The following is a 26,970-nucleotide window of genomic DNA, read 5'->3' on the forward strand; positions in this document are numbered from 1 at the left end:
ACCCTGCATCTTCCAGAAGAAAAAGTAGGTCCAAACCTTCAACGTGTTGGCTTAGGATCAGACTTCCTTAACAGGACTCCCATAGCACAAGAAATAAAAGCTAGAATCAACCACTGGGATAGATTCAAACTAAATAGCTTTCTCTCAGCAAAGAAAACTATCAGTAATGTGAAGAGAGAGCCTACAGAGTGGGAGAGTATCTTTGCCACTCATACTTCAGATAGAGCGCTAATTTCCAGAATCTATAAAGAACTCAAAAAACTCTACACCAAGAATACAAATAATCCATTCAACAAATGGGCTAAGGAAATGACAGACACTTCACAAAAGATGTACAAGCAATCAACAGATATATGAAAAAATGTTCAACATCTCTAGTAATAAGAGAAATGCAAATCAAAACTACCCTAAGATTTCATCTCACTACAATTAGAATGGTGATTATCAAGAACACAAGCAACAACAGGTGTTGGAGAGGATGTGGGGAAAAAGGTACACTCATACATTGCTGGTGGGGCTGCAAACTAGTGCAGCCACTCTGGAAAGCAGTATGGAGATTCCTCAGAAAGCTTGGAATGGAACCACCATTTGACCCAGCTATCCCACTCCTTGGCCTATACCCAAAGGACTTAAAATCAGCATACTACAGAGATACAGCCACATCAATGTTCATAGCTGCTCAATTCACTATAGCCACATTGTGGTACCAACCAAGATGCCCTTCAGTTGATGAATGGATAAAGAAACTGTGGCATATATATACAATGGAATATTACTCCGCCATGAAGAATGATAAGATTATGGCATTTGCAGGCAAATGGATGAAATTGGAGGATATCATGCTAAGTGAGATAAGCCAATCTCAAAAAACTAAAGGACGAATGATCTCGCTGATAAGCAGATGAGGACATAGGAGGGGATGAGCAGATGAGGAGGAGTAGGAGGGGTTAGGGTTAGGGTTAGGTTTAGGGTTAGAGATAAGGAGGGTGGTAAGAATGGAGGAAGGAAGGACCGTATAGAGGGAAAAGAGGGGTGGGGGAAGGGAAAAAATGACAGAATGAATCAAACAATATTGCCCTATGTAAATTTATGATTTTTAATTAAAATAAATAAAATAAATAACTAAATAAATAAATAAATTATGGGACACAGCTAAGCCAATGCTGAGAAGGAAATTTAGAGCACTAAATTTTTATACTAGAGGCAAAAAAAAAACAGGAAGAATTTTCAAATTAGTAAGTTCATTTTTTAAATTTTACTTTTTACCGACTACATTTTGATTCATTGTACACAAATGGGGTACATCATTTTGTTTCTTTGGTTGTGCACGATATAGATTCATACCATTCGTGTAATCACACATGTACATAGGGTAATGATGTCTGTCTCATTCTTCATATCCCCTCCCTCTCATTTCCCTCCACGTAATCTAAAGTTTTTCCATTATTTAATTTCTTTTTTGTTTTTGTTGTAGATGGACAGAATGCCTTTGTTTATTTTTATGTGGTGCTAAGGATTGAATCCAGTGCCTCACAGATGCTAGGCAAGCACTCTGCAACTGAGCTACGGCCCTAGCCCCTCAAATCGGTAAGTTCTTATCTCAAGGAAAGAAGAAAATAAAAATGAGCCCAACCAAAAGAAATGAGTATAAATCAATAAAACTGAAAACAGGAAAGAATTACATAATTCAATGTTAATAAACACTGGTTCTTTATGGAAAAAGACAATATTGATAGCCCTCTAGCAAGACTTAGACATAAAAAAACAAGACACATACTACAAATATTAGCAGTAAAACAGCAATGACTAAGTCTTCAAAAAGAAAATATTACAAACTTTATCATAAATTCAAAAACTTAGAAGACCAATTCCTCAAAACTTACAAGTTATCAAAACTCAAGCAAGATGAAAGAAAACCTTATTAGTACTTTAATCATTAAATAAACTTTATTTATTTTAATTTAAAAGTTCCCCTCAAAGGAAATCCTATATACCAATGGCTTCTTTGGAGGCTTACCGATGCTTAGAAAAGAATCAATAACAATTTTATGCAATCTTTACCCAAAAAAAAAAAAAAAAAAAAAACCACAGAAAAAGACTGAACATTTCCAAACTCAATACAAAAAAGGGAAATTATAGAGCTATCTCTCTCTCTCTCCTGGATCAAGTGAGATTAATTCCAGATATACAACGTGGCTTAACATTTGAAAATCATTCAATAGAATTCACTATATCAACAGTCTTCGGAAAGTAAACCATTTAATGATTAATGGAAGGAAAGTATTTGACAAAATTAAAATGCATTCATTCAACTAACAATTACTAATTAGGAATATGTGGGAAATATCTCGATTTGGTAAAAAACTTTTATATAAACTTACAGCTGACTTTTGTTTTCTAGCCTGACATGTAAAGAACTTGGAAGTCATCACTCCTGACCTCAAAACAAGCAACAGAATGAAAAAACTGAAGATCAACAACTCCTTTTGCATACTTCAGAGACTTGAGGAAAAAGGGCAAACTTATGACCCCCAAAGTGTAGAGAAATGCAAATACAAAAATTCAGAGTGTACCAGGAGTAGAATCCATGGCTGGAGCCTCACATGTACAATTAAAAGATAACTTACTAGTTGATGAAAACTGCATGTGGAATAGTTGATGAAAACCGAGTGGAATATATAAGAAAAATGGGAGTGTGGGGTCCTCCTGCCACTCACACTTTGTTGAGTTTTACCTGCAGAAGTCCCATTCCAGGTTCTCAAAATGAAGAGAAAAAAATTACCTCCTACTTCACCTAGGCATATAAAGCTGCAGAAAACCAAAGAAACATTTTTTGAAAGAGGCTGGAGGGGGAGATAAATCTCTTTATGTATAGAACAAAAAAAAAGAATTACAGACTTTTCTCCAGAAACCATACAAAAAATAAAGGGAAGTGACAGATGAATAGAGAGTATCTTTTCGTTTCCTTTAAGCAATCTAATAGATAACACTGTTCAAAGTAGTAATAGCAATAATACATTGGGGTGATTATAGTTTACAATTAAATGAAATGGCAGCAACGTTAATAAGGGAAAAATGGGAGAAATGGGAATAATCTGTTATAAGGTACCCCTACTATGAAGTGAACTCATATTAGTAGTAAATGTATACTACAAAGCCCAGGATGTGCATGCATGCGTATGCGCACACACGTAAGATGTATAATCGATACACTAAGGAGAAAGAAAATATAAAAAAGTCAAAGACAGAAAAAAAGTAGAAGATATAAAAAGAACAACTTCAATTCACAACATAGTAGTAAATATAGTCAATAATCCTATTAAATCAACTAATTCATATTTAAATGTAAATGTTCTAACTAACAAAGTGAACAAAAAAATCCACTCTTTTAAATATAAACACAAGTAGATCAAAAGTAAAATGATGGGTAATAAATGCAATGCTATCATTAATGAAGACAAAGCTAGATTGGCTATAATTTCAGACAACACAGATATCAAAGCAAGGAAAATCATCAGGGATATAAAAAAGTATTACATAATAATAAATGAACAGAACAATTCTCTAAGACATAGCAATCCTTAGAGCATATGTACTTATCTTCTCTGTGACTATTACAGTGCTTAGTGCAAAACATCATACTAATTGAAAGAATGAAGATAACTGAGGAAACTTTTGGATTGAAACCCAGGGCCTTGTGCTTTTAAGGCAAGCTCTCTACCAACTGAGCCATCTCCCCAGCCCACTAACACTCTTCATATCAGAAGGTAATTTGCCATCACCTTCTCCAAAAACATAATAATTGAAGATGTTTCAATTCCCACAAAATTTACACTAATCTAAAGAAAGGTACATAAATTCAAAAGTGTAAAGGGACCGGACAATTAAAGTAAATTGGATGGAGAATATGCTAACTTTAGATCACAAGGAGCCAGTGTGATTCAATTCAGGTTAAATTACTATTTGCAGAACTTCTCAATCTCAGCACTGACATTTTGGGTCAGATAATTTGTTACAGGAGGCCGTTTTGTGCATCAGCAGTATTCCTGCCTTTTACCCACTGCACACATGAGTCATGACAATCAAAACTGTCTCCAGACACTGTCCAAATATCCTCTGTTGAAACATTGCCAAAATTGCCCTTTGATAAAAATCACTGCTACATTAGAATGAAAGCTCAATGTTGTCCAATCTTCATCTTTCTCAAGAGAAACTAGAAGTATGGATTTCCAAATAAAAAAATTCTTAAGTGCCAATAATTCATAGGTTAAAACGGAACAAAACACTATTATCAGTCATCTGTGCATTTATCTCATTGCTCAGAACAGAAGTTTAACACCTCCATAAGCAAACAGATTATTAACATTTTCAGATAGGAACGTGACTTTACCATCCAATATTAAAACTAAGGAGTTTTTATTAATTAGTATATAATCACCCAGAATCAGATTATGTCAATAGGTAACATAAATAAGTCCCTTTTGACTTGTGTAAATCATGTGATAACAATTATTTTGAGCCTATATTCTCCCTAGAAAGTTATCCTTGGGCAATACAAGTTTATCAGAAATTCATGTTCATACTGACACATTAAACAGTGTCACCTTAGTACACTAATACTTCTTTCTCACAACCTAGTAATTCCTAAAGGTATTAAAAATGTTTAAAACACAGGAATGTAATTCTAATAGCATCAGCACACAAAAATATTTAAAAATTTGTTCTATGAGCCCATGAACAAATTATATAATATTCAAAGTTAAATCTGAAGAATTTTAAAGATTTTCTCCAAAACCCATGCCTAAATGTTAAAAGACACTTAAACTCTTAAAAACTTGAGTTTTCTTCAATAAAATGGATCTAATAACTTCGGAGAAGTTTATGTTTCATAAAGTCTCCCTAAAACTTTAAAAATATTTTTTAAATTAATTCAAGATTTCCTACTTAATGTGATTAAAACATTTTTTAGTGGGAGGGCTAACACGGATTTTAAAACCTCTTTCATTTGACTTGGTAACTATTCAAGCTCTTTTTGCTCACATTCAAATAATCAGAAATATTTGAAAATTTAAATAAATTCTATAACAGATGATATATAAGAACCTATACTATATTTACAAGTAATACATATTAAATATTTAAGCAATAACATGTGTTAGCACTATTTCTATACACTGTCCAGTTATCTAATACTTTTAAGCACTTGTTTCACCACATGATCCAGATATTGTAAAAAATAAAACAAAATGTTAAGTCTAACCCAGATGGTTTTAAAGGACAATAACCAATGACATGTCTCTGGTTAGTTTCCTATATGAGAAGATCTGTTAAGTGAATGCATCATGCTCTCATACTGATGATATCAGTTACCAAGATTATCCATCTTTATAAGTCATTCCATACTTACTAAGAAATATGCTGAGTTTAAATTAGGCTCCCAACATAAATTTGCCTAAAGAGAGAATAAGAACTTCATTCATTCTTCCATTCTACAAATGTTTATTTAGTACCTACCATGTTCTGTGTTCTGTTCTTTTACCCTGGGATACTATGGAGAAGAGAAACAAAATTCCTGCCTTCATAGAACTTACATTCTAACAAGGAAAATATAATAACAAATAACCAATGTCAAGAAGTATTAAGAGCTCTAAAAGAAAACATAAGCACCTAAGAATGTGATGGGGGAAAAAAGGTTATAGATATGCTCATAGTAGAGAAAAGTAATCCAGATGAAGCAGCATTTGAGAAGAGGTCTGCATAAAAGGAAGAAGCAATGGGAATATTTGGAGGAAAGGTATTCCAGATTAAGGGAACGGTAAGTGCCAATACTCTAAGGCATGACAGTAGAAAAGTGGTAGAAGATGAAGGAGCCAGGAGTTACAGTCACTAAGGTTTGCGTGGCCAACATACGGACATTAGCTTTGACTATGAAAGTAGTATTAGAGATACTAAGAGTGGTGTGTTTTGTTTTGTTTTCATAATTAATAGACTTCATTTTTCAGAGCAATTTTAGAGGTTTGCAGAAATACTGTACTTCTCTAGTTTCCCGCATTCTTAACATCTTACTTTAGCATAGTATTTATGTTCAATTTATGAACCAACAGCAATATGATTAAAGCCAGTAATTTACACTAGTATTCACTTTGTTGTCCAGTTCCATGATATGTAATATATATTACATATATACAATTACAGTATCCCATGGAATAGTTTCACTACCCTAAAAATCCCACATTTCTCCTATCAATTCACCCTTCCTTTCCTCCTCCAGAGCCCCTATAACCACTGATGTTTTAGTTTCACTTTCGTCAGAATGCCAAAGTTGGACTTATATAGGATGTACCAGATTAGGTTTCACTTAGCAATATATACCCAACCACTCCCCCGCTGCAATTTCTTTCTCTGGATTGCTTATCCATTCCCTTACTAAAGGACATCTTGGTTGCTTTCAATTTTCAGCGTGGCAAATAAGTTGCTAAAACCATTCATGTGCAGGTTTTGTGTGGACATATTATTTTTAATTTATTTGGATAAATACCTAGAAACATGTCTGACGGATCATATGTTAAGACTATGTTTAACTCTGTAAGAGAGTGCCAAAGTGTGTCTTCTAAAGTAGCTATACCATTTTGCATTCCTACTAGCAATGGATGAGAGTTCTCACCAGCACTTGGTTCTAACAGTGCCTTGGAATTTATCCATTCTAATAGGTGTGCAGTGGTAGTGGCCACCTTGTAAAAGTAGAGCTGACAGGATAATGATGTGACAGTGTTGCTTTCAAAAAGCTTAAAAATTATGGAAAATTATGATCTCTACAAAAATATATTAAAAAGCACAATGCTTTAAACAAAGAAAGTTTACACATCAGTGTGCATATATACATACACAAAGTTATGGGTAAATAAGCAAGATTTTGGCTGAATAGGTTGGGTATGATAGACTTAAATAAAAGATGTGCAAAACTACATAAATATTCCAAAATAAATGTGATGGGAAAATGGAAGCCAAAAAATTAAAAGCTCAGCAATTTCATTGCCAGATGAACTTGTTTAATAGAAACAAGTTCATATGTTTATCAAAAGACTTATATTATTCCTAATATAGTTGTATTATTTATATCAGCCTCAAATTAGAAACTGCCAAAGAACATTAGAATGGTTAAATTGTGGTATGTTCAAATTATTGGATATTAGGTGTCATCAAATGAATAATTTTTACAGCAATATAGATAAAAAAAAGTGACAAGTGGAAGATGTTAGACATAAAACATACCTAAATTATGACTCCATTCACAAACAAGCAAGTAAGATGAATATATATGCAGAAGTCAAAATACCAGGATACCCTTGATGGGGATAATGAGTTAGGTAGTGATAGAAAGAAGGACTCCTTTGGGGGTCTTGATGTTCTGTTTTTCAACTTGAATACTGATTATATGACTTGTAAACAGTATTGCATTGCACATTTGTGACAAAGGCATTTTTTTTTTTTTTTTTAATAAACACACTTCAACCAAAATTTAAATCACAGGCACTAGCCAAGTCCTTCCTTTGAACTATGGCAGGAAAAAAAGGCATCTGTGAAATTTGCAAAACATGAATAATCAACATACTGTAGTGAAAATATTTTCTGACTGCACAGAAGTTCTCTAAAGTCTAAAACAATTCTATTTCGAAAATGTTATATTATTTTTGTTTTGTCCTGCCTTTAGAGGAGGCAAAGGTTGCAGGCTGTATCTAAAACTTTAAATATGAGATGACAATGCCCTATTCAGACAATGAAGTGTGCTGGACATATTTCTTCCTAAATGATATCAACATTAACTAGATTTATATTGGGTATACTCCTATTTCCACTTTATGTGATTCAAGAAGACAGCATTTAGCATTCAAAAAGCAGTGAAACACATGACATCTAATGTTTAAAAGTTAGACAACCGAGATGTAAAACTTATGTTCACCAAATAAGAGCAGAGCAGTTTTAGGGGCAGAAAAGTTTTCTTGAACTTTTAGACACTTCAATAATTAAAATGGTTTAATATCAAATTTCTAAGGATTACCTCTTGTTTTCCTAGTTTCCCTAGGACCATCTTGACCAGGTAATAAAATGCAAATTAAAATTTTGGACCACACTGATAATCAAAATGCTGCTCTAAAGTCTATTCTCTTAGATTTGAATAGATGGATGGTAGAAGGTAGATTAGGAAACAGCATAAAGCATAAGCTAGTGCAGTTAGCTCACATGAAATGATGTGATGGTCCATACTAAATTAACAGCAGAAGAAGTGATATGAACAAGCTAGTGTAAGAGCTACTGAGAGAGGAAGAATAAACAATAGAAATAGGATAGCACAGTGCTTCTCAAACTATATACAGTGAAAGTCCAGGTTTTACATACCCCACCCCACCCCACACACACCCACCAACTGGTTGTGGACATCTCTCTTCCCCTTTCTAGTATGGGGACTGGGTTCGGGACACTCTACCACTTAATTACATTCCCAGCCCTTTTTATTTTTTATTTTGAGATAGGGTCTTGTTAAGTGGCCCAGATCTAAAACTTGTACTCCTCCTGCCTCAGCCTTCTGAATAGCTGGGATTACAGACATGCACCACTGTGCCCAACAAGGACCAAAATTTTTTAAAACACCAAGTTTGAATGTGTTATTTTTTAATATCAAATTGTTATACAAGATTCTAAATGCTTACTTTCAACTTCTCTTCTTAATTTGCAGCAAACTGGTAACAAGTAGTCTATCATCTTTCTGGTGATTTGGCCATATCTAGACTAGGATTAAAACAAGAAAAATCCTCTGATTTCAAGATATTAAACCTAAGTTGATGGAGAAGATAATGATTCAATTTGGAAAGAAATCATCTGAAGGGAAGAAAGGTTTTGGTAAGGAGATAATATTTGGTCATGCTAAATTTGAGATGAATAAGACATCCAGGTAAAAATATCTAGTGGCTAATTAGGAAAAAAAAAATAAAATATGCAGTCTAAAGAAAGTATGTTAAAATATTTTGCTCTAAGCAGGTATTAGGCAAGTATCTGCAAATACTGAGCCTTTGGCTAATGATAATGGTGGAGTCTTGTGGATAATTTAAAAACCCTATAAATATTTAAAAATCGCTGTGAAAAAGCATACAGTAGTTACACTGGAAGAAACTCAACACTTGAAAGGGAACTACAATAGGCAGACTTCTAAGATAGCCTACAATGATTCTGCCTCAGCAATGGTTATTTATACTGATTAAATAACTATCCTTCCCTTGAGTGTGAGAACTCGGCAACTTGCATCTTACCAACAAAATAAGGCAAAGTTAAGGGGGATGTCCTATTTGTAGTTATGTTACAAAAGACAGCGACTTCTGTCTTGCCAGTGCTCTACTCATTTTTCAGCTTGCACCCCCTGATGAAGCAAGCTGCCATGGAAAGGAACTGAATCCTAACAACTATGTGGCCTTGAATGTGGATCATTTCCCCGATGAACTTTCAGATACTATCTGAGCCTTGGTTACAACCTTGACTGAGAAATCTTACAAGAAATCCTGAATTAAAAGGTCGAATTAACCTACATCTGATTCCTGAACCAAAGAAACAGATAATAAATAATGGTGTTTTTTAAGAGTGATGTTTTAGAATAATTTTATATAACAGGTAACTAATATAGGAATAGAAGATACACATTTTTGTTATGAAGAGACTCAAAATGCAGCCTATGTAAAATAAATCAAGTCAAAAAGCCAGAGTTCTGTTCCTCTGAGAAGCCAGAGGTCAAAGTTCAGAGTAGCTGCAATTCAAGGTGGGAAATCCTGAAAAGGAAAAAACCATGAAGAATGGAGTCACAAAATCTTCAGTACACACACCTCAAATTCTGATTCCTAAAATAAAAATGTGCAAGAGGAGATTGCAAGGAGAGTGAAGGGAAAACAACAGCTCAAAGGCTAAAAGAGCTGAGCAGATTATTTCGAGAGCTGCCAATTATAGCACATGAGAGTCTAAACTTCAGTCCTACCAAGTTGGAAGCTGGTACAGACCACATCAAGACTAACGAATTTGTGCTAGGTTTAAGAACAAAACTAAATAGAACCACCCTAAGAAGAACTAAATCCAAGTCTGCATTGTTGAGATGACTCAACAGTAATTTAACTATCAAGCAAAACACACTTTTCCCCTTTTCAGAGAATAAGGTAATCCATACTCATTACAGTATCATCCATTTATCCCATTACTAGACTGACTTCCACTTATGGCCATGATGAAACTAGAAAATGAAAAAAATATGTAAGAAAATGATATACAGATAGTAGAAAAACATGACAGTGCTCTCTGATATCACTGGAAAACTATATGAATCTATGGTTGACCCTGGTTACTGTCCAGAGGCACTTTGATATCACAAGAAAGCAGAAAAGAAATGCTGAAAAAAGGCCACTGTGTTGTGGCAAAAGACTCAAGTTTAAGATGGTCAAGGTGGCTAGATTTTTGGGAAGAATTTCAGAATAAACAGCAGCAAATAGATTTATGTAATCTACAGAATAAGTCCCTTTCAGTTTTTGCCTTGATTCTGGTCTGCATATATGTGAAAACAAATTATAAGCAATCTAGATAATTTGAAGTAGTCATGCAAGGCTGGTAACTGTCTGGATTCCCAACACTGGGAAAGACCTTATAACAGTGTATCAGGGAGAGCTCTCAGAAAAGTATCATCTCAGTAGTGGGACTAAATCAGATGTAGACAAAAAGCTGCTGAAACCACAACAAAGCTTAAAAAACAAGCCATATAAGGATTAAACTGACTCCAAAGTAACTAAACTGTAAGCCAGAACATCCAACACTATTTAATACAACAAAATCTAAGAATAATGTAAAAATTATAATACTGATATCCAAATATTATCCAGGCATGAAAATAAACAGAAAAATATAACCCCCAAACAGGAGAAAAATCCCTCCATAACAAAATAAACAAAAATGAGATGATGGAACTAGGAAACAAGGATATTGAAAAAGTTACCAAGAAAAAGCTCTGTTATACGCATGTCAAAAGAAAACTTGAACAAAAATGACTCCAAAATGAAATGTACAGAAGTGAAAAATATCAAATGAAAATTTAATTGCATGGGCTTGAACAGTAGATTTAGATACTGAATAAGGAAAAACAGAAAAAAACAATCTAAAATGCATGCATGTGGGCACACAACTCAGAGGAGAAAAGCACATCAATGACCTTAAAAACAATATAAAAAAGTTCAAGACAGAAAAGAAAGGAATGGTCCAAAAAATGGGGGTAAATTGCATAAATAATGGCCAAATTTTAAAAATTAATAAAAACTATAAGCTCACAGATCCAAGAGGCTCATAAACTCCAAGATAAGAATAACAGCAAACTTCTTGTCAAAACTTGGGCAAGTCAGAACATGGAGAAATCTCTTTAAAGTAAGGGGGAGACGAAAAAGAAAAGGAAATTGTCGAGCTAAAATTCTGTATCAAGAAAAATAACTTTTAAAAGTGAAGGCAAAATAAGGACTTTCCACACAAAAGTTGAGAGAATTCATTATGTGCAGACCTACACTACATATATTATTCTTTTAATATATTAAAAGAAGTTCTTTAGACAAAAGAAAATTAGAAAGTCAAATAGAGAAAGAAAAAGTATGAAAAGTGGTAAATAAGATACTTATTAATCTTTTAAAAGACCACTGAAAAAAATGATGGCATGTCAAAAAGCACAAGAATGAACTGAGAGTTTACAGTAACAAAAGAATAATTTGAGCAAAAAAATGTATAAAATAGTGGATTAAAATTCACAGAATGGAAAAAAAATGAGTCAAAACTGATAAGTAAATGATATAGTTCTTCCTTACAAAATTCACATTAATGAATGGAATAAGGGAATATTTTAAAAATCACCATTACAATACTGTAATAATTGTTGCAGGGAATATCCACAATAAGTGCTAAAAAATAGTGACCAAAAGATTAAGGAAAATCAACATATTTGCATTGGCTAATACGAGCATCTCCCAAGACAATTATTAATTAAGAAGAAAAAATATTAACTTTAAAGTGGAGAAGCACAGAAATCGCATTCACCAAGTGGACAAGGTCAAAAATCACCAGTAAACTAGGCATGGTGGTGTACACCTATAACCCCAGCAACTAGGGAAGCTGAAGCAGAAGGATGGAAAAATGGAGAATAGTCTCAGAAACTTAGTGAGGACCTCAGCAAATAATAAAGACCCTGTCTCAATATATAAAAAAGGCTGAGGATGTAGCTTGTTGGTAAAGTGCCCCGAGTTCAATTCTGGTACAAAAAAAAAAAAAAAAAAAAAAAAAAACCAACCCCACCAGTAATAAGACTTATCAACATTTTATATCTCCTGATATAATTCATTGATAAGGGCACTGTAATCACTACTGGTTTTTTTATTTTTTCCAGCAAAAACACAAACTTAAAACAAAAATACCATGGAAACCAAAAATGAGTGACACACTCCAATTATCTGAGCAGTGCTTTTTAAAATATCAAAGTCATATAAGAAAATGAGACCTTTAGTACTTTGACTAAAAGATTCAGTCTTTCAAATTGTCACAGATCAGAGGAGGCTACAGCCACATGACTATCCTGACTATTAAATGTAACATGGGCTTTTGAAACAGAAATTGGACATTAGATGAAAAACAAGTGAAATTAAATAAAATTTGTAGTTAAAAGTATTGTACCAATGTTAATTTCTTGGTTTTGATCATTATACAAGGGTTATACAGGATGTTAACATTAGGACAGGCTGGGTGTAGGATATATGAGAACCTACTGATTTTAGAGCTTTTCTGTAAATCTGAAATTTTTTCAAAATAAAAAAATTAAAGATAATTTAGAATTTAAAGCAAAATAACAGCAATGTATTGTTATGGAATTTGTAATATCTAGAGAAATGAAATATGAAAGGAATAAAACTTCTGTCATGTGGTTCTCAGGAAATATGTGAGGTAGTATATTGCTTGAATGTAAAAATGTGTCAAGTTATTGCAGATACTAGAGCAAATAAAGAAAAAAATAACAAAGATGTATAACTAATAAGCCAAGAGTGGAGAAATGGAAACTATAGAAAATACTCCAAAAGAAGGCATAAAAGGAGAGGAAAAAAGGAATAAATAACTATCAGGCAGGATAAAAACACAAGATCTAACTACATGCTGTTCATATTACATATATAAAGACCCAAAAAGTTGTTAAAAAATAAAAAAAGATGAAAGGATATATATAATGCAAACATCAACCAATAAGGCAGCTAGATCAACTGTATTAATATCAAATAAAATAGATTTTAGATAGAGTACTACCAAGGAAAAAAAAACAGTTCATAATGATAAAATGGTTACCTCATTAGAAAAAAATTCCAAATATATATGTAACTAATAACAAAGTTTCAAAATTTAAGATACAAAAAATTGCCAGGCACAGTGGAACGTAAGTGTAATCCCAGGAGAATTGGGAGGCTGAGACAGGAGAATCAAAAGTTCAAAGCAACAGGGAGGCACTAAGCAACTCAGTGAGATCCTGTCTGTAAATAAAAACACAAATTAGGGCTGGGTATGTGGCTCAGACGTTGAGAGCCCAAGTTCAATCCCTGGTAACACCCTTCCCCGCTGCCGCCAAGTAAAAAATTAACAGCACTAATGGGAGAAAGAAATCTATTATAGAGTTTTCAACACTCATTTCTCAATAATTAATAGGGGTAACAAGAAAAAAAAAAAAAAAAAAAAAACCCAAAACAATTACTAACCAACCTGACCTTGCTGATATTTATATAATTCTCCAGAAAACAATAGCAGGTTATACTGAGTTTTCACCTGCATTTAGAACATTTATTAAGATGGACCACATTTTATAAATGAAAAGAAAAGCATCTCTCAAATACTTGGAAACAGAACAATTCACTTCTAGATAACTCAAATAAATAACAAGGGATATCTAGAAGATATTTTGAACTGATTTATAAAATACAACTTATCAAAATTTGTGCGCTGCTTCAAAGAATATTTTGAGGAAACATATCTATAAATGCTTATTTAATAAAAAGAATAAAACCTGAGATCATCCTAAACTACCAATTTCAGAAAACGAAGAGCATATTAAACAGAGTAATAAAGAACAGCAAAAAAACATAATAAAAAAAGTAATAAAACTAAGTTTTCTTAAAAGATCAATAAAATGGATACACTTCTATCCAGACTGAGCAAGCAAAGAGAAAAGATCCAAATTACCAGTATCAATAATGAAAGAAGGACATCACTATACATATTATAGACATTAAAGGAATAAATCAAAATTAGGAATAGCCGTAAGTCAATGAATCCAACAAATCATATAAAACCGGCAAATGCCTCAATAGATTCAAACCACCAAAAGTGAACTGAGAAAACTTGATTAACTACCTCTTACACAAACTGAATTAGTAATTTAAAACTTGCCCATAAAGAAAATCCCAGTCCCAGAATGTGGTAACTGATAAATTCTACTGAACACTTAAAGAGGAAATAATACTAATTCTATACAAGCTCTTAAAGAATATAGAAGAAGGAGAAACATGTCCCAGCTCATTTTATGATTAAAGCCAGCAATGCCCTGATACCAAACATTTTACAAAAAAAAAGGAAAAGAAAACAGGTCAACTTTCATAATTAATACAGATGCAAAAGTCCTTAACAAGATTTAAAAAATTAAGTTCAGTAATAAAAAGGTCCTATTAAAATGTATGTAGCAGGCACTCAAAGATTGTTAAATTAACATTTCAGGTTTGTTTCACAGGTTGTACACTTTTTACTGTTATAGTCATATCAAATGATGACAGTCTGAGAAATGCAATTTTGTGAGGCAATTACTTTGTACAAACATCACAGGGTGCACTTAAGACAGCTATGATGTTACTATTCATAATTGTATGCATCATGCTTATATATGTTGTCCATCACTGAAACATTGTTTCTTATGCAGCACAAGACTATTTGACTCACATTAAAAATGCTTTTAAAAATTACTCTTGTTCTTGAACTTCTAAGAATATTTTTCAAGTACTCAGTTTAGCTCTATTTAAAAAAAAAAAAAAAACCTCAAACCTTACTACATTTGTGAAACTACATAATTAACAAAACTGGAAATACTTGTCCTACAAGTTTTAAAAGATTTAGAAAGATTTAGAGGAGTCAGAATTTATATCATTATATTATTTAAATTATCTTAAAAAGGCCTAAATTTCCCTTTCACTGCAAAGAAAACTCTGGGAGTTCTTCTAAGCAAGTGCTTCTGCAACATGCTGTCTTTAGGATACAAAGATTTGCTCTCTATGGAACACCTCTGCAGCATGGGAATTCAATCATCTCCTTTGATTCTAACAACTCCTAAAATCAATTCAGTGCTTTCTATGTTCCCACTGCCTCCTTCAGCAATCGTGATAACTTCTTCAAAAGATTTTGTTGGGTAAAAGACGTGCCAATTTTATAACAATAAACTAACAGCTCACTTCTACGTCTGTAAGGTTTCTTGCCAATTCTCAGTCAAAAGGAATTACTTATTAACAACTATGAATCCCCTTTATTGATTTTTCTTGTTAAGTGAGTTACTCATTGGCATTTGTATAAAAAACTCAAATGAGATTATTTAATAATGTTACCTGAACCATGAAAGTAATTCTATCAATCCTGGCAGTCCTGGTAGAATTTCAAGAATTTTAGGGTTAAGGTTTACAATTTAAAATAATTATAAAGTTAAACATTGGAATATAAATTTTTAATAAATTTTGTAATAAAAATATTATATAAAAATACTCTTACAATAAATTATAAAATTTTAATATTATGACTTATGACTAAAATGTAAGATACCAAAACAGTGAAAACAGGTAATAAATAATACTAGGCTTCATTAGCCCATTAAATCCCAAGGTTTTAATTCTGCAAATATCAATGAAATTTACAAAGGTACATTAGAACAGGTTGGAATCATAACCTAGAGCTTACACATACTATATTAATATTGTGTATAAGTATATTATTTTATTACATAGTTATTTTATATATCACATAAGTTTTTAGAGGTGTTCCACAATTGGGACAATGGGACAAAATGGGTTAAGTTCATTTAAAGTCATTTATTGAAAGCCTACCATTTGGGTGGGGGGGGGATAAACATTCATTGGATTAGACAAAGGGGAATGAAGGGAAGTGTGGGAAGATGGGATTAGGAAAGTATAAAATGAATCAGACATAATTCTTCTATGTTCATATATGAAAACACCACCAGTGAAACTCCACATCATGTAACAACCATAAGAACGGGATCCTAATTAGGATAAGTTATGCTCCATTATGTATAACATGTCAAAATACACTCTCATGTATATCTAAAAAGAATTTAAAAATTTTAAAACTAAAACTCTACATACATATAAAAATAAAATTAAAAAGGTAAAATAATCACGTGACTTAATTCCATAATAAACCACATTTATTGAACACCCTGTATGTACTGGTGCTTTTGTGAAACATTAAGAATATAGGGATTGTGGAACAATTGGACACCATAATCTATGTGTAAGCAGCGTATAAAGGATAATAAACTATACGAAGTATTAAAAAAAACCTATCATTTAATGTCTAAGACATTCACAGAAAAATTACAAGAAGAACTTAACTAAATCTCTAAGGGCACTCAACTTTTTAAGAAAAAGTTGCTGATTCTGTTCATTGTGCTTTATCTATGAATAGTTACTGATTATATATACATATTACATGTTGCTTATACATCTATTACTTGACTTATGATAAAATCTCATACTCAGGTATTGCAGAGTAGTGTTAAAACTGAATGTCTTCAACAAATGCTACTGAGTCAAATGGGTAAAAAAAAAAAAAAAAAAAAAAAGCCGTTTTGAATTTTTCACATATTTGAATGATGTGTGAGAGTTGTTTTTACTTGAGGAAAAATGATACAGATCATCAAAAGCATACAGATTAACAATTAGATCATTCTTCTAAGCAAGAATGGTTATTCTGACAATCAGATCCACACAAAATTCTATACTATGGAAATATGCAGCATTTATTAAACATAAAAGAACATATTTTTTAAAATACTCCTAACTTAGCTGTTTTTATAAAGAGTAATAAATAATGGGAAAACTTTAAAAAAAAATAGCTGGGCACAGTGGTGCATCCCTGTAATTCCAGCAACTTGTAGGCTGAGGCAGGAGGATTACAAGTTCGAAGCCAATCTCAGCAATTTAGCAATGCCCTAAGCAACCTGTCAAGACCCTGTCACAAAAAAATTAAATAAAAAGGGCTGGGGAATGTGGATCAGTGATTGCGGGCCCCTGGGTTCAATCCCAGCTACCAAAAAAAAGGAGAGAGAAAACAAGAAAAAATGAAACCCTAAACTAGCCCATTATCAATAAGGGAAAAGAAATAACAGGAATATTAGTAACAAAGATGAAGTTTATCTCCAGTTTCAACCATTTCCTTCCAAGAAAAATAAGATCCTTTAAAACTTTACTGTCCAGAGTTTCCTGAAGTAAGTTAGTTAATTATTCAAACTGACTACCTGATGACCTCCACACTAATCCACCTAGGATAGAAAAATACACAAAAGCATATCTTTTAAAAGGAAGCTCAAAGGAACCAATCAATGACAAAAGAAAAGGGGGAGTATTTCCTATTTTCCCTCTTGAAAACACAACTTTTTGACTGAATTGGTATAGAATGAAGAGTCTGTTCAAGATTAAAAACAAGGAAAAAAGAAATGGCAGGAAAAATAAAACACAGATCTATAAGAGAAAGCAATGACTAAGAGTCCAACTTGTCTAAACACAAAAGTACAGTTACTTTATTTGCCCATGCTTATACTAAAAGAGAAAAGTAAACATTACCAAAAAAATTTTCATATATACTCTTTGGCCCTGAACTGTTAAGTATCTTTTTATGGTTTTCTGCCAGTCTTCACCCATATAAACGTTAATCACTGGAATCAAATACATCACATTAATGAAGACGTCATTAAGGCATAACTGGAAAAATGCTCTAATTTTAATATACTTCCCTATCAAGGAAATGACACAACACACCTTGTGAAATGGCTGAATTTCAATTATGTTATTTAAACTAAATGGGAGGCTATATTTCAAAGACTTCTAATTTCTAAAATTCCTCAAATTTCCAATTATACTATTTAAACTAGATTATTATTATAAAGACTTCTAATTTCTTACACTCCTCAAATATACTGCTGCATATAAACTGGACGGTATGATTAAAAGTAGTGTACTAAAACAACTGATTAAGGGCACAGATTTCCAGAGTGATGAAAATGTTCTAAAGTGTTTGTAATATACTAAAAAAAAACCTCTGAATACATTAAAAAACACTGAATTGCAGACTTTAAGTATGTGGATTTACAGTTTGTGCAGATTTCAATTAAGCTGTTAGCATTATCTCACTGCAATGAGTGCAATGACTCTCAACTGCAGCCGCACATAAAATTTGTTTAAAAAAAAAAAAAAAAACCCCTGAACTTGCCAAAGATCACTAAATCAGAATCTAAATCAGAATGGGATTAACATCACTTTTCTAAACCAGTGGGGATAGGAGAGTAGAAACAGACCAGGTCCAAAATAAGACTCAATTTCCTAACTGCATGATCTTTAATAAATTATCTAACCTTTACATTTTTAGTTCCTTTGGGACTATGAGGGAGGTATCCCCATTTTATTGGTTTATTGTAAGGATTTAGTGATATACATATAAAATACACAGGATGCTATGGTTTGGATGTAGTTTACTCAAGGGTTCTATGTGTTGGAGGCCCAGTCTTAAGTGGCAAGTCTGAGCTGGAGCCTAATGGGGAAGGTACTCAGGCCATTGCAAAACCACCCTTGAAAGGGAACAAAGTAGTTGTGGGACCCCTGAGTTCACCCAGTAGGGTTATAAAAGAACAAGCCGGGCTACTCCCAGCCTGTCTTCCTGTTTGGCAATGTGATCTCTCCCTCTTGCAGGTACTCCCAAAAAGGTCTTCACCAGAGTCAATCTGATGCCAGCACTATGCCTTAGAATCTACACAACTGTGAGCTAAATAAACCTCTTTTCTTTGCTAAGTTACTCTGCCTCCTGTATTTTATTATAGTAATACAAAGCAGAATAATATAGACGTACAGGTCAACACACAGTTGACATGCTGTGTTCAAACACAGCTATTATTAGTTTGTTATTTTTACTAGATCTTTATTTTCTGTTTACTATAAGGAAATGGATAATGCAGACTTCTGCATGTTTGTTCCAAATTCAACTAAATTAATCCTTATTAATCATAACTCCTACTAAACATTAAATTATATTTAAAGCAATTTATTTTCTACCTGATGCTCTGCTTGTATTAAAACAAACGTATAATGTTCCTGTTTTAAAAAATAAACACAAACTTTAGCAATGTAAGTAATGGTGGAAGGGCATTCATTAACAAATTCAATGATAGTTTTTAGGAATGAATGTCAAAAGATTAGGTAGCTGCAAATATACATCATTTAATGACATAAATTATGCCAATTTAAAAAGATAACATTCCATTTTCAGTAGAAATGCTGCATGTATATTCAAGAACAAACTGAAGTTAAATTTAAAATCCTGTGAAATAATTCCTCAAGAAAAGTATATTAATTTCCAGGTAATCTGACAGCATTGCTATGGAAAGACTTATGAACTGAGGTCAAACTTTTTAGTACTAAGTAAAGCACAAACACAAAATAACAATAATAAAGACAGGCAATAATATTTCACATTTCTATGTAAAAATTCATTATTTTTTTTTTCCAAGTCTAGATTCCTATTCAACAATAAGTCATAAATACAGGTCAAAGTTTGACAATATGGTACCAAAGAGTCATTCAACAATCTCATTTCTATGGGAAGATATAGAATGAAGCATTTCCATCCAAAAATTCCTGAAGTATTTTAGTATCTCTTGAGCAAACCATACTTACTTTGTTCATACAGTGTATTATTTGAGAAAATCTACAATGAAGTCTATTTTTAATTTAAATTAATATTTTAAATGTCTAGTTAAGAGTTAAATGTAACAGAACATCTTAAAGTTTAACTGCACCTTAAAACACAGAACATTATCTCCCTGAAAAAATCATCTCCTGATTTAGATAGCCTAAAAAAAATCAGAAAACTTCCATTATCATCTCCGAGATCAATGCTTAATGCAAAAATGTATTTAATTCATATCTGTATATTGTGAATAAACCTTTAACACTAAAAACTTCCCTTTAAAGTTTCAAAATCCACTTTTTATTCTGATTTTTTAAAAATCTTATAAAAAGGACCCACAAAAGACAGAACCTTTAATTTTCACAAAAACTGATGCCAATGAATTTCTATATTCAAAACAGTTGAGAAATTTTTTTCAATTAAAATTAAAGACAATTTATTTTTTACTGACTTTATACATTTATATTCCTCACTTTTTCCTACTGCCATTCTCTTAAAAACATTTCCTTTGTTTCATTACAATTCAGCTTTCTATACAAGACCAGAATGAAATCCATCAAAATGCAAAGTGTTGGTTTTATTACAGATCTCTCTTCTATTTTTCTGTACTGCATCTTTTTGTTTGCTATTTGTTTTCGTTTTTGAGACAAGGCCTCACTATGTTGCCTAGGCATACCTGGAAATCTTGGGCTCAACCCACCTTCCTTCCCTCATCCAAGTAGCTAGGATTATAGGCATGTGCCACACTACACAGTTACTACAATTAGATTTTTTCATTTTTTAATTGCTTCATATTAGTGATACATTAGGATTCATTCTGACATAAATGCATGGAGTATGATTTGCTCCAATTCAGTCCAAACTACTGACCCTAACCCCCACTCCTCTTGTTCCCTTGACCTTTCTATTATTTTTTTTTAATAAGTGTTGTGTGGATATACATAATGTTGAGATTCACTGTAGCATATTTATTAGATTATTTTTAATGAAAATATAAGTACTTTCAAAATAAAATGTTTTTCTATTTTCCTATGACACTGCTCTTTCACACAGTTCTAATATGACAACCTTTAGTGATAGACTAAGTAGAAAGTGATGTGAATTTAAAGTCTTCAGATAAAAAAAGGAAAGTCAAAATGAACAAGAGCAGTCTTAATATATCTATATGAATATATAGATACTTTAAAAATAGAGGACAACTTAAAAATTAGGTAAACATCTTTCAAATTCATTTTCTCCAATGAACATCATAGCAGATTCAGTTTGTGGTAAAGGTCTAATTACATCTACTTTATATCTTACTTTTTAAGCCTACAAAGAAATCTCAAGTCATGCAGTAGTAAGTAAACCACAGGGAAAACGGAATTTAGAAACAAGTATTAGGACTTTTCTGATACAGAAAAGCACTCAACAAAATTATTAAGCATAACAAATACTAAAAATAATAGTAATAATCCAAATCCTCTTACCAATTTCAGCAGGTAGTTGTTTGATTTTGTTCTCTCGAATACTAAGCATGCTGAGTTTTGACAGGTTTTTGATGTCCTTTTCCACAGTAGTTATACGATTAAAGCGAAGGTAGAGAGTGGTGAGAGAATCGAGCCTATACACCACTGAAGGAATTTCTCTCAGTTTATTATGCCGTAAATCAAGCATCCGCAGCTTCTTCAAGTTATCAAGAGAGTCAGGCAAACTGGTAAGTGAATTTTCACTTAGAGCCAGTGTCATGAGATTTACTAGACAGCCCACCTCTGCTGGGAGGGACTGCAGTTTGTTACTGTATAAATAAAGTTCTGTTAATTGAGTCAACTCTTTGATTGATGATGGCAATATGTGTATAGACCTCTTGGATAAGTCCAAACGCATTGAATTCTCTTCCCGACATTTGTTGAGCTCTTTAATCACTTCCGCATTACTGGATTTTTTCCTAGTTCCAGGTGCAGGATTTGGCCGTTTGATCGTATTGTCAACTGAAAAAGCCACCCCTGGTTGGGCAGCACTGGAGTCCTTTTTTCCATCTTTGGCATCTTTCCCTTTGGTTTTAGGTTCTTTTTCTTTGCTTTCTTTCCCAAAACCTCCAGAGGCCTTTGCCTCCTTTTCTCTTTCCTTGGCTGATGGTACTTTGGGATCTTTCTCCTTAGAGTCTTTTTCTTTTCCTAAACTACTACTCATGATGACTCAAGCTTGGAAAAAACTACATGAACTTTTACTTTATTCCCTAGCAATTGAATTCAAAGATGAAGAGACAAAGAGCCTACACAATCAAATAGGTGTTGGCTTGGAAAAGTCATCAGCATGGAGTAACATCCATCTGTTACATGTTGGGTCTAAAAGCACTATGCCCATTTCTGACAACTCATTCCAACTGGTAAATTGGTGCTGGTCAATCAATGATTCATTAGAATTCCTGAAATATAACAGAGAGTATTAAATTACCTTAAGTTATAATTTATATTAAGAGTCTGAAAAACAATCTTACTGTGAACTTTGCCACTTCTTATTACTTGATGCAGTACTTACTGAACCCTTTATTATGTAAAATCTATTGAAAACAACAAAAATAAGACAGGCACTCCTTTCAAGGAATTTACAATCTAATAGAGGTAAATTACAAATTACTGTTACAAAACTTTATGAAATTTAAAGTGAGAGAAATCACAACAGCAGCTGACATTTTTATTCAGTGCTAAATAAAAACACTAAGGAATTTATAAATATTTATTAATTTTAATATGTATATATAACAGCACTATGAGATAAACTCTTATCCCCATTTTACACAAAGGGACACAAGCACAGAAATATTTTTAGGTAACTAGCTTCAGTTATCTTGGAAAAGGAGCCAAAACTTAAAATTAAGCAGCATATATCCACAGTCTATATTCCTAAACAGCACCCTAAATTGCTCTATCTACAATTAATTATAGCTTTAGAAAACAGGAAGAATTTCGAAGTTGACAAAAGAATGGACAGAAGTGTGGCAAAAAACAAAAGGAACAAAATGGTATGCATGGAAAAAAGCAAACAGTCCAGGGAAAAGAGTATTAAAATATGCACTTTAATAAGTTGATTCTTATACAGGTAAATCTGAGGGACCACCCTTGAGAAACCATGACAAAGAGCAGTCTCCAACGATGTCTATATTCTAGGGACTGGAAAAGTGAGAAAGATCAATAGTACAGAAAAAGTACAAAAGCTGACTGGTAAAATGAATCCACAAAGACTGAAAAGGTAAATAAAACCTTTGGGAAAGGCATCAGTACTCCTTAAATATTGTATTATGTTTAAAATAAATGATTCTTATTTTTAACTTTTGTTAAAAATAACTGATAAAACAACTCGCTTGGCATGCATGAAGACTCTGGGGTTGATCCCAGGATGGGGCCCCCACCCATACAAATGTACAGGTTAAGACAGTCAGAACACCTCTGACAACTAAGTAACTAGGTAAGATAGTATATTAATTCTTCAGATGGGTGACATAAGCTATAGAACTTTTGGAAAAATCATTATCAGTGAATATGGCTGAGAGGAACTTAGGCTAACTGGCCTTTTATTAATGGGATAGAGTTCAAACAAGGAGAGGTGGGTGGTATATCATGAAAAGGAATGTTTTGCCTAGAATAAGAATGAATGGGCTTTGTTTGCATAGGACAAAGAAAAGGTACGACTTTGCTCAAACAAGAGACATGCAATGGTTACAGAAGCAGGCACAGAATGATCTATAATTTTAAAGTATGAACTTACATTCTTATGAACTTACATTGGTATAAAAAGTTAAATAAGCTGTTATTTGCTAGCTTCATCTCACACTACTCACCACTACACCCCCTTCAAACCATGAAATGCCTTTACTCAGACCATGTAACAATGAATAATAGAAAACATGCATAGCTTAAGGGATACAGCATTGCTTTTCTGTTTGTACTCAAGAAATGTCATCATGAAGCAGGCATGGTGGCGCACACCTGTAAATCCTAGCCGATCCCCAGAGGCTGAGGAAGGAGGATCACAAGTTCAAAGTCAACCTCAGCAATTTAGCAAGGCCCTAAGCAACTAGGCAAGACCCTGTCTCAAAACAAATAGAGCTAGTGATGTGGCTCAGTGATTAAGCCTCCCTGGGTTCAATGGTTCAATCCCTAGTACTAAAAGCAAACAAACAAAAACAAAAATACACACACACAAAAAAAAAAAAAAGAAAGAAAGAAAGGTCATCATACCAAGTTTTTGAAAATTCAGTTTTTATTTAGATACACACAAAAAAATTTAGGAGAACTCCTGTGTAAAAATCAAGTAAGATTTAAAAATACAAATGTCCAGGCTCCAGCTCAAACTACTCAAACAGAATCTTTAGAGAAAGGAGTTCAGGAAATTCTAAAAGCTAAACAAAAGAAAAAGTGGCTCAATAAAGGCTTATCAAGTTTGAGAAACACTTGATCGATCTGACCAAGTGTGGAATGTGAAAACAAGTAAATATTTCTCAAGTATAATTTTAAAACAATGAAGGTTGAAGGTCAAGGACAGGTCAGGAAGTAACTACATTAATGAAAAAACAACATTAATAATTTTAAGTTCATACTGAAGACTAAAGGGAGTTCCCATAGTTTATCAATATCATCCATGATATCCGAACTTCAGACTACCAATACTTGAGTTATTTCAATGATTTTACTATAGCAGTGATGGATTTGAACTGAGTCACATACTCATCCTGCAGGTTCTGTACCTAAATGAGATTTGCTGGTTTAGTCACAGTTCACCATGCTTTTTTCTTAAACCAGTCAGGCTGAACTATTAAAAAATGTTCTCTTCCAATAAAAATATATTTTGTCCAGGAGAACTGATGTGACAGACCCAAAGTAAATTCTGGGTCTATTCTGAATCAAGTGACACTGCCAAACTTTTTAAAAGAGAAAATGTATTCAGAGTAATCTTTGATGTTTCTTGGAAATACGTTATTCAAGAGTTTGGACTTTATTTAATCACTTTAATTGTATGTTTGGGGGGGGGGACAGCTACATTTATACAAAATCAGAATACTGTTCCCATTTAAGCAATAATATATATACAGTACTCAGTCTCAAAATGCTTAAAATCCAGTGGGAGAAAAAAGCATAAAATTGTATCAACAATTAAGCTGAGGCCAGCAACATGTTTTTATAGGAGATCTTTACCATCCCAGGTAACTTTTATTTTCAACCATCTAATAACTACTGTATATAGAACACTTGATATGGGCTTTTTATCTATCTTATTTCTTATTTCTCGCAGCCAGATCAAGGAAGATATTAAACAAATTCCCGTCTTATAACCAAGTTAACTCTCTTAAATCCATTTTACTATTAATCCAAAATGACATTAAACAAGAAAATGGCACTGAATTCCCCCCTGCAGAAGTCTATACTGAGGTAACTATCATTAGCATATAAATGTGTTTCAAGTTATGAAAACAATTTTAAATTCCTAAATTGAAGAGTGCCTCTATTTCCAATTGACTAACAAAAACACTGACACATGTAATAAGAGACTAAGGAAAAACTACAAAACAGGTATGCCTGATTTAAAATTCCATGTATCTTCTTTGCCTTATGCCATGCTGGATTACAAAGATAAGAATCTATATCATGACTGTATAAGGATGTTTATTAATTTAGGCTTCCAATATCTTCTAATCCAAGGATTCTGTCACTAAGCTTTTTGTCACTGTGACAAAATATATGAGATAAATGGGTTTAAGGAAGAAAGGATTGTTTTGGATCAGAGTTTTCAGTCCATGGTTGCTTGACCCTGTTGCCATTGGGCCTGCAAAACTGCTCACAACATAGTTGCCAGAAAGCAAAAAGGGGAGAAAGATGCCAGGGTCTCACAATATTCCCTTTAAGGGTGTGCCCCCAATGACCTAACTTCCTTCCACTAGGTTCTACCACCTCCCAAAAGGGCCATAAGGTGGGACCAAGCCTTCAATACATGAGACTTTGAGGTCAATAAACTTTCCTGTAAAAGGTCATAGGCTTTGTAGGCCAAACTAGTCTCTGTCGCAAGAACTCAAAGTCTGTTATTTTATATAAAAGCAAAAGCAGACCACACATAAACAGGAATAGATGCAATTCAAAAAAATTTTATATCAAAACAGATCTCAAACTAGATTCAGTCACTGGTCCATAGTTTGCCAAACCTTGCCCTGTCACTGTTTCAGGTTTTAAATCATTACTTTCAGGAACTATATTTTTATGCAAATTGGACACAAGAAGTATTTTTTCCTTGCTCTTATAATATACTCGCATTACATTTAGGTATTACCAAAATAAATTTCCTATGATTTAGGAGGAAGAGACAATGGAAGAAAGACAGGAGAGAGAAATCAGAAGCCTATTAAGATCTATTCTTGGTATAAAGACTATGCTAATCATACATGTCATAATGTTCATGCAAAAATAAAAACAATCAATAGGCCACACACGCTAAATATATCCCTTAGTTTTTTCTTAAGTGCAGAGGTGAATGCTTTCCCAATATTAGATCTCAAATTACAGAGATTATCTGCTCCCAGGCAAGACAGCTCAATTACATCCTAATCTTTCCACTAAAACAACCTAAAACCCTGGATAAAATTTATAAAGCAACTAGCAGAAGACTATGAAAAGTAGAGGGGAAAAAAAGGTAAACTGACAGGGACACTGGGACTCCAGAAATTACCATGAAATGAGTTCCTTGGGGTTTTTGCTTCCATCTCCTACATATCCTAATCTGGGCAGGAGAGAAACCCACAACCAAAAAATATCAGGAGGCACAAACGAAAACTCCAAGAAATATCTGCTCTCTCCAAAGGACTGTGAAAAAAGGGTAGCTTTGCAAGATGATACCCTTTTGACCATTCCCTCCTTACTCTACTCGAACACCATAAAAGAAGTCATGCCCCTCTAC

General features: G+C 33.1%; 1 protein-coding gene across 12 annotated transcripts in view; it reads right to left on the bottom strand.

Annotated features, from left to right (window-relative positions):
* The window catches only part of SHOC2 (SHOC2 leucine rich repeat scaffold protein), an 89,530-nt gene that overhangs the window by 37,675 nt on the left and 24,885 nt on the right, over positions 1-26,970 (bottom strand). For all 12 annotated transcript variants that reach the window (XM_079137181.1, XM_079137183.1, XM_079137182.1 and 9 more), the window contains one exon: positions 21,516-22,453. In XM_079137181.1, the coding sequence (XP_078993307.1) occupies positions 21,516-22,218 (703 nt within the window). In that variant the 5' untranslated portion in view covers positions 22,219-22,453. The remainder of the gene's footprint in view (positions 1-21,515; positions 22,454-26,970) is intronic.

The sequence above is a fragment of the Sciurus vulgaris genome (assembly GCF_902686455.1).
Source record: "Sciurus vulgaris genome assembly, chromosome: 4".
In the NCBI taxonomy this organism is placed as follows: Eukaryota; Metazoa; Chordata; class Mammalia; order Rodentia; family Sciuridae; genus Sciurus; species Sciurus vulgaris.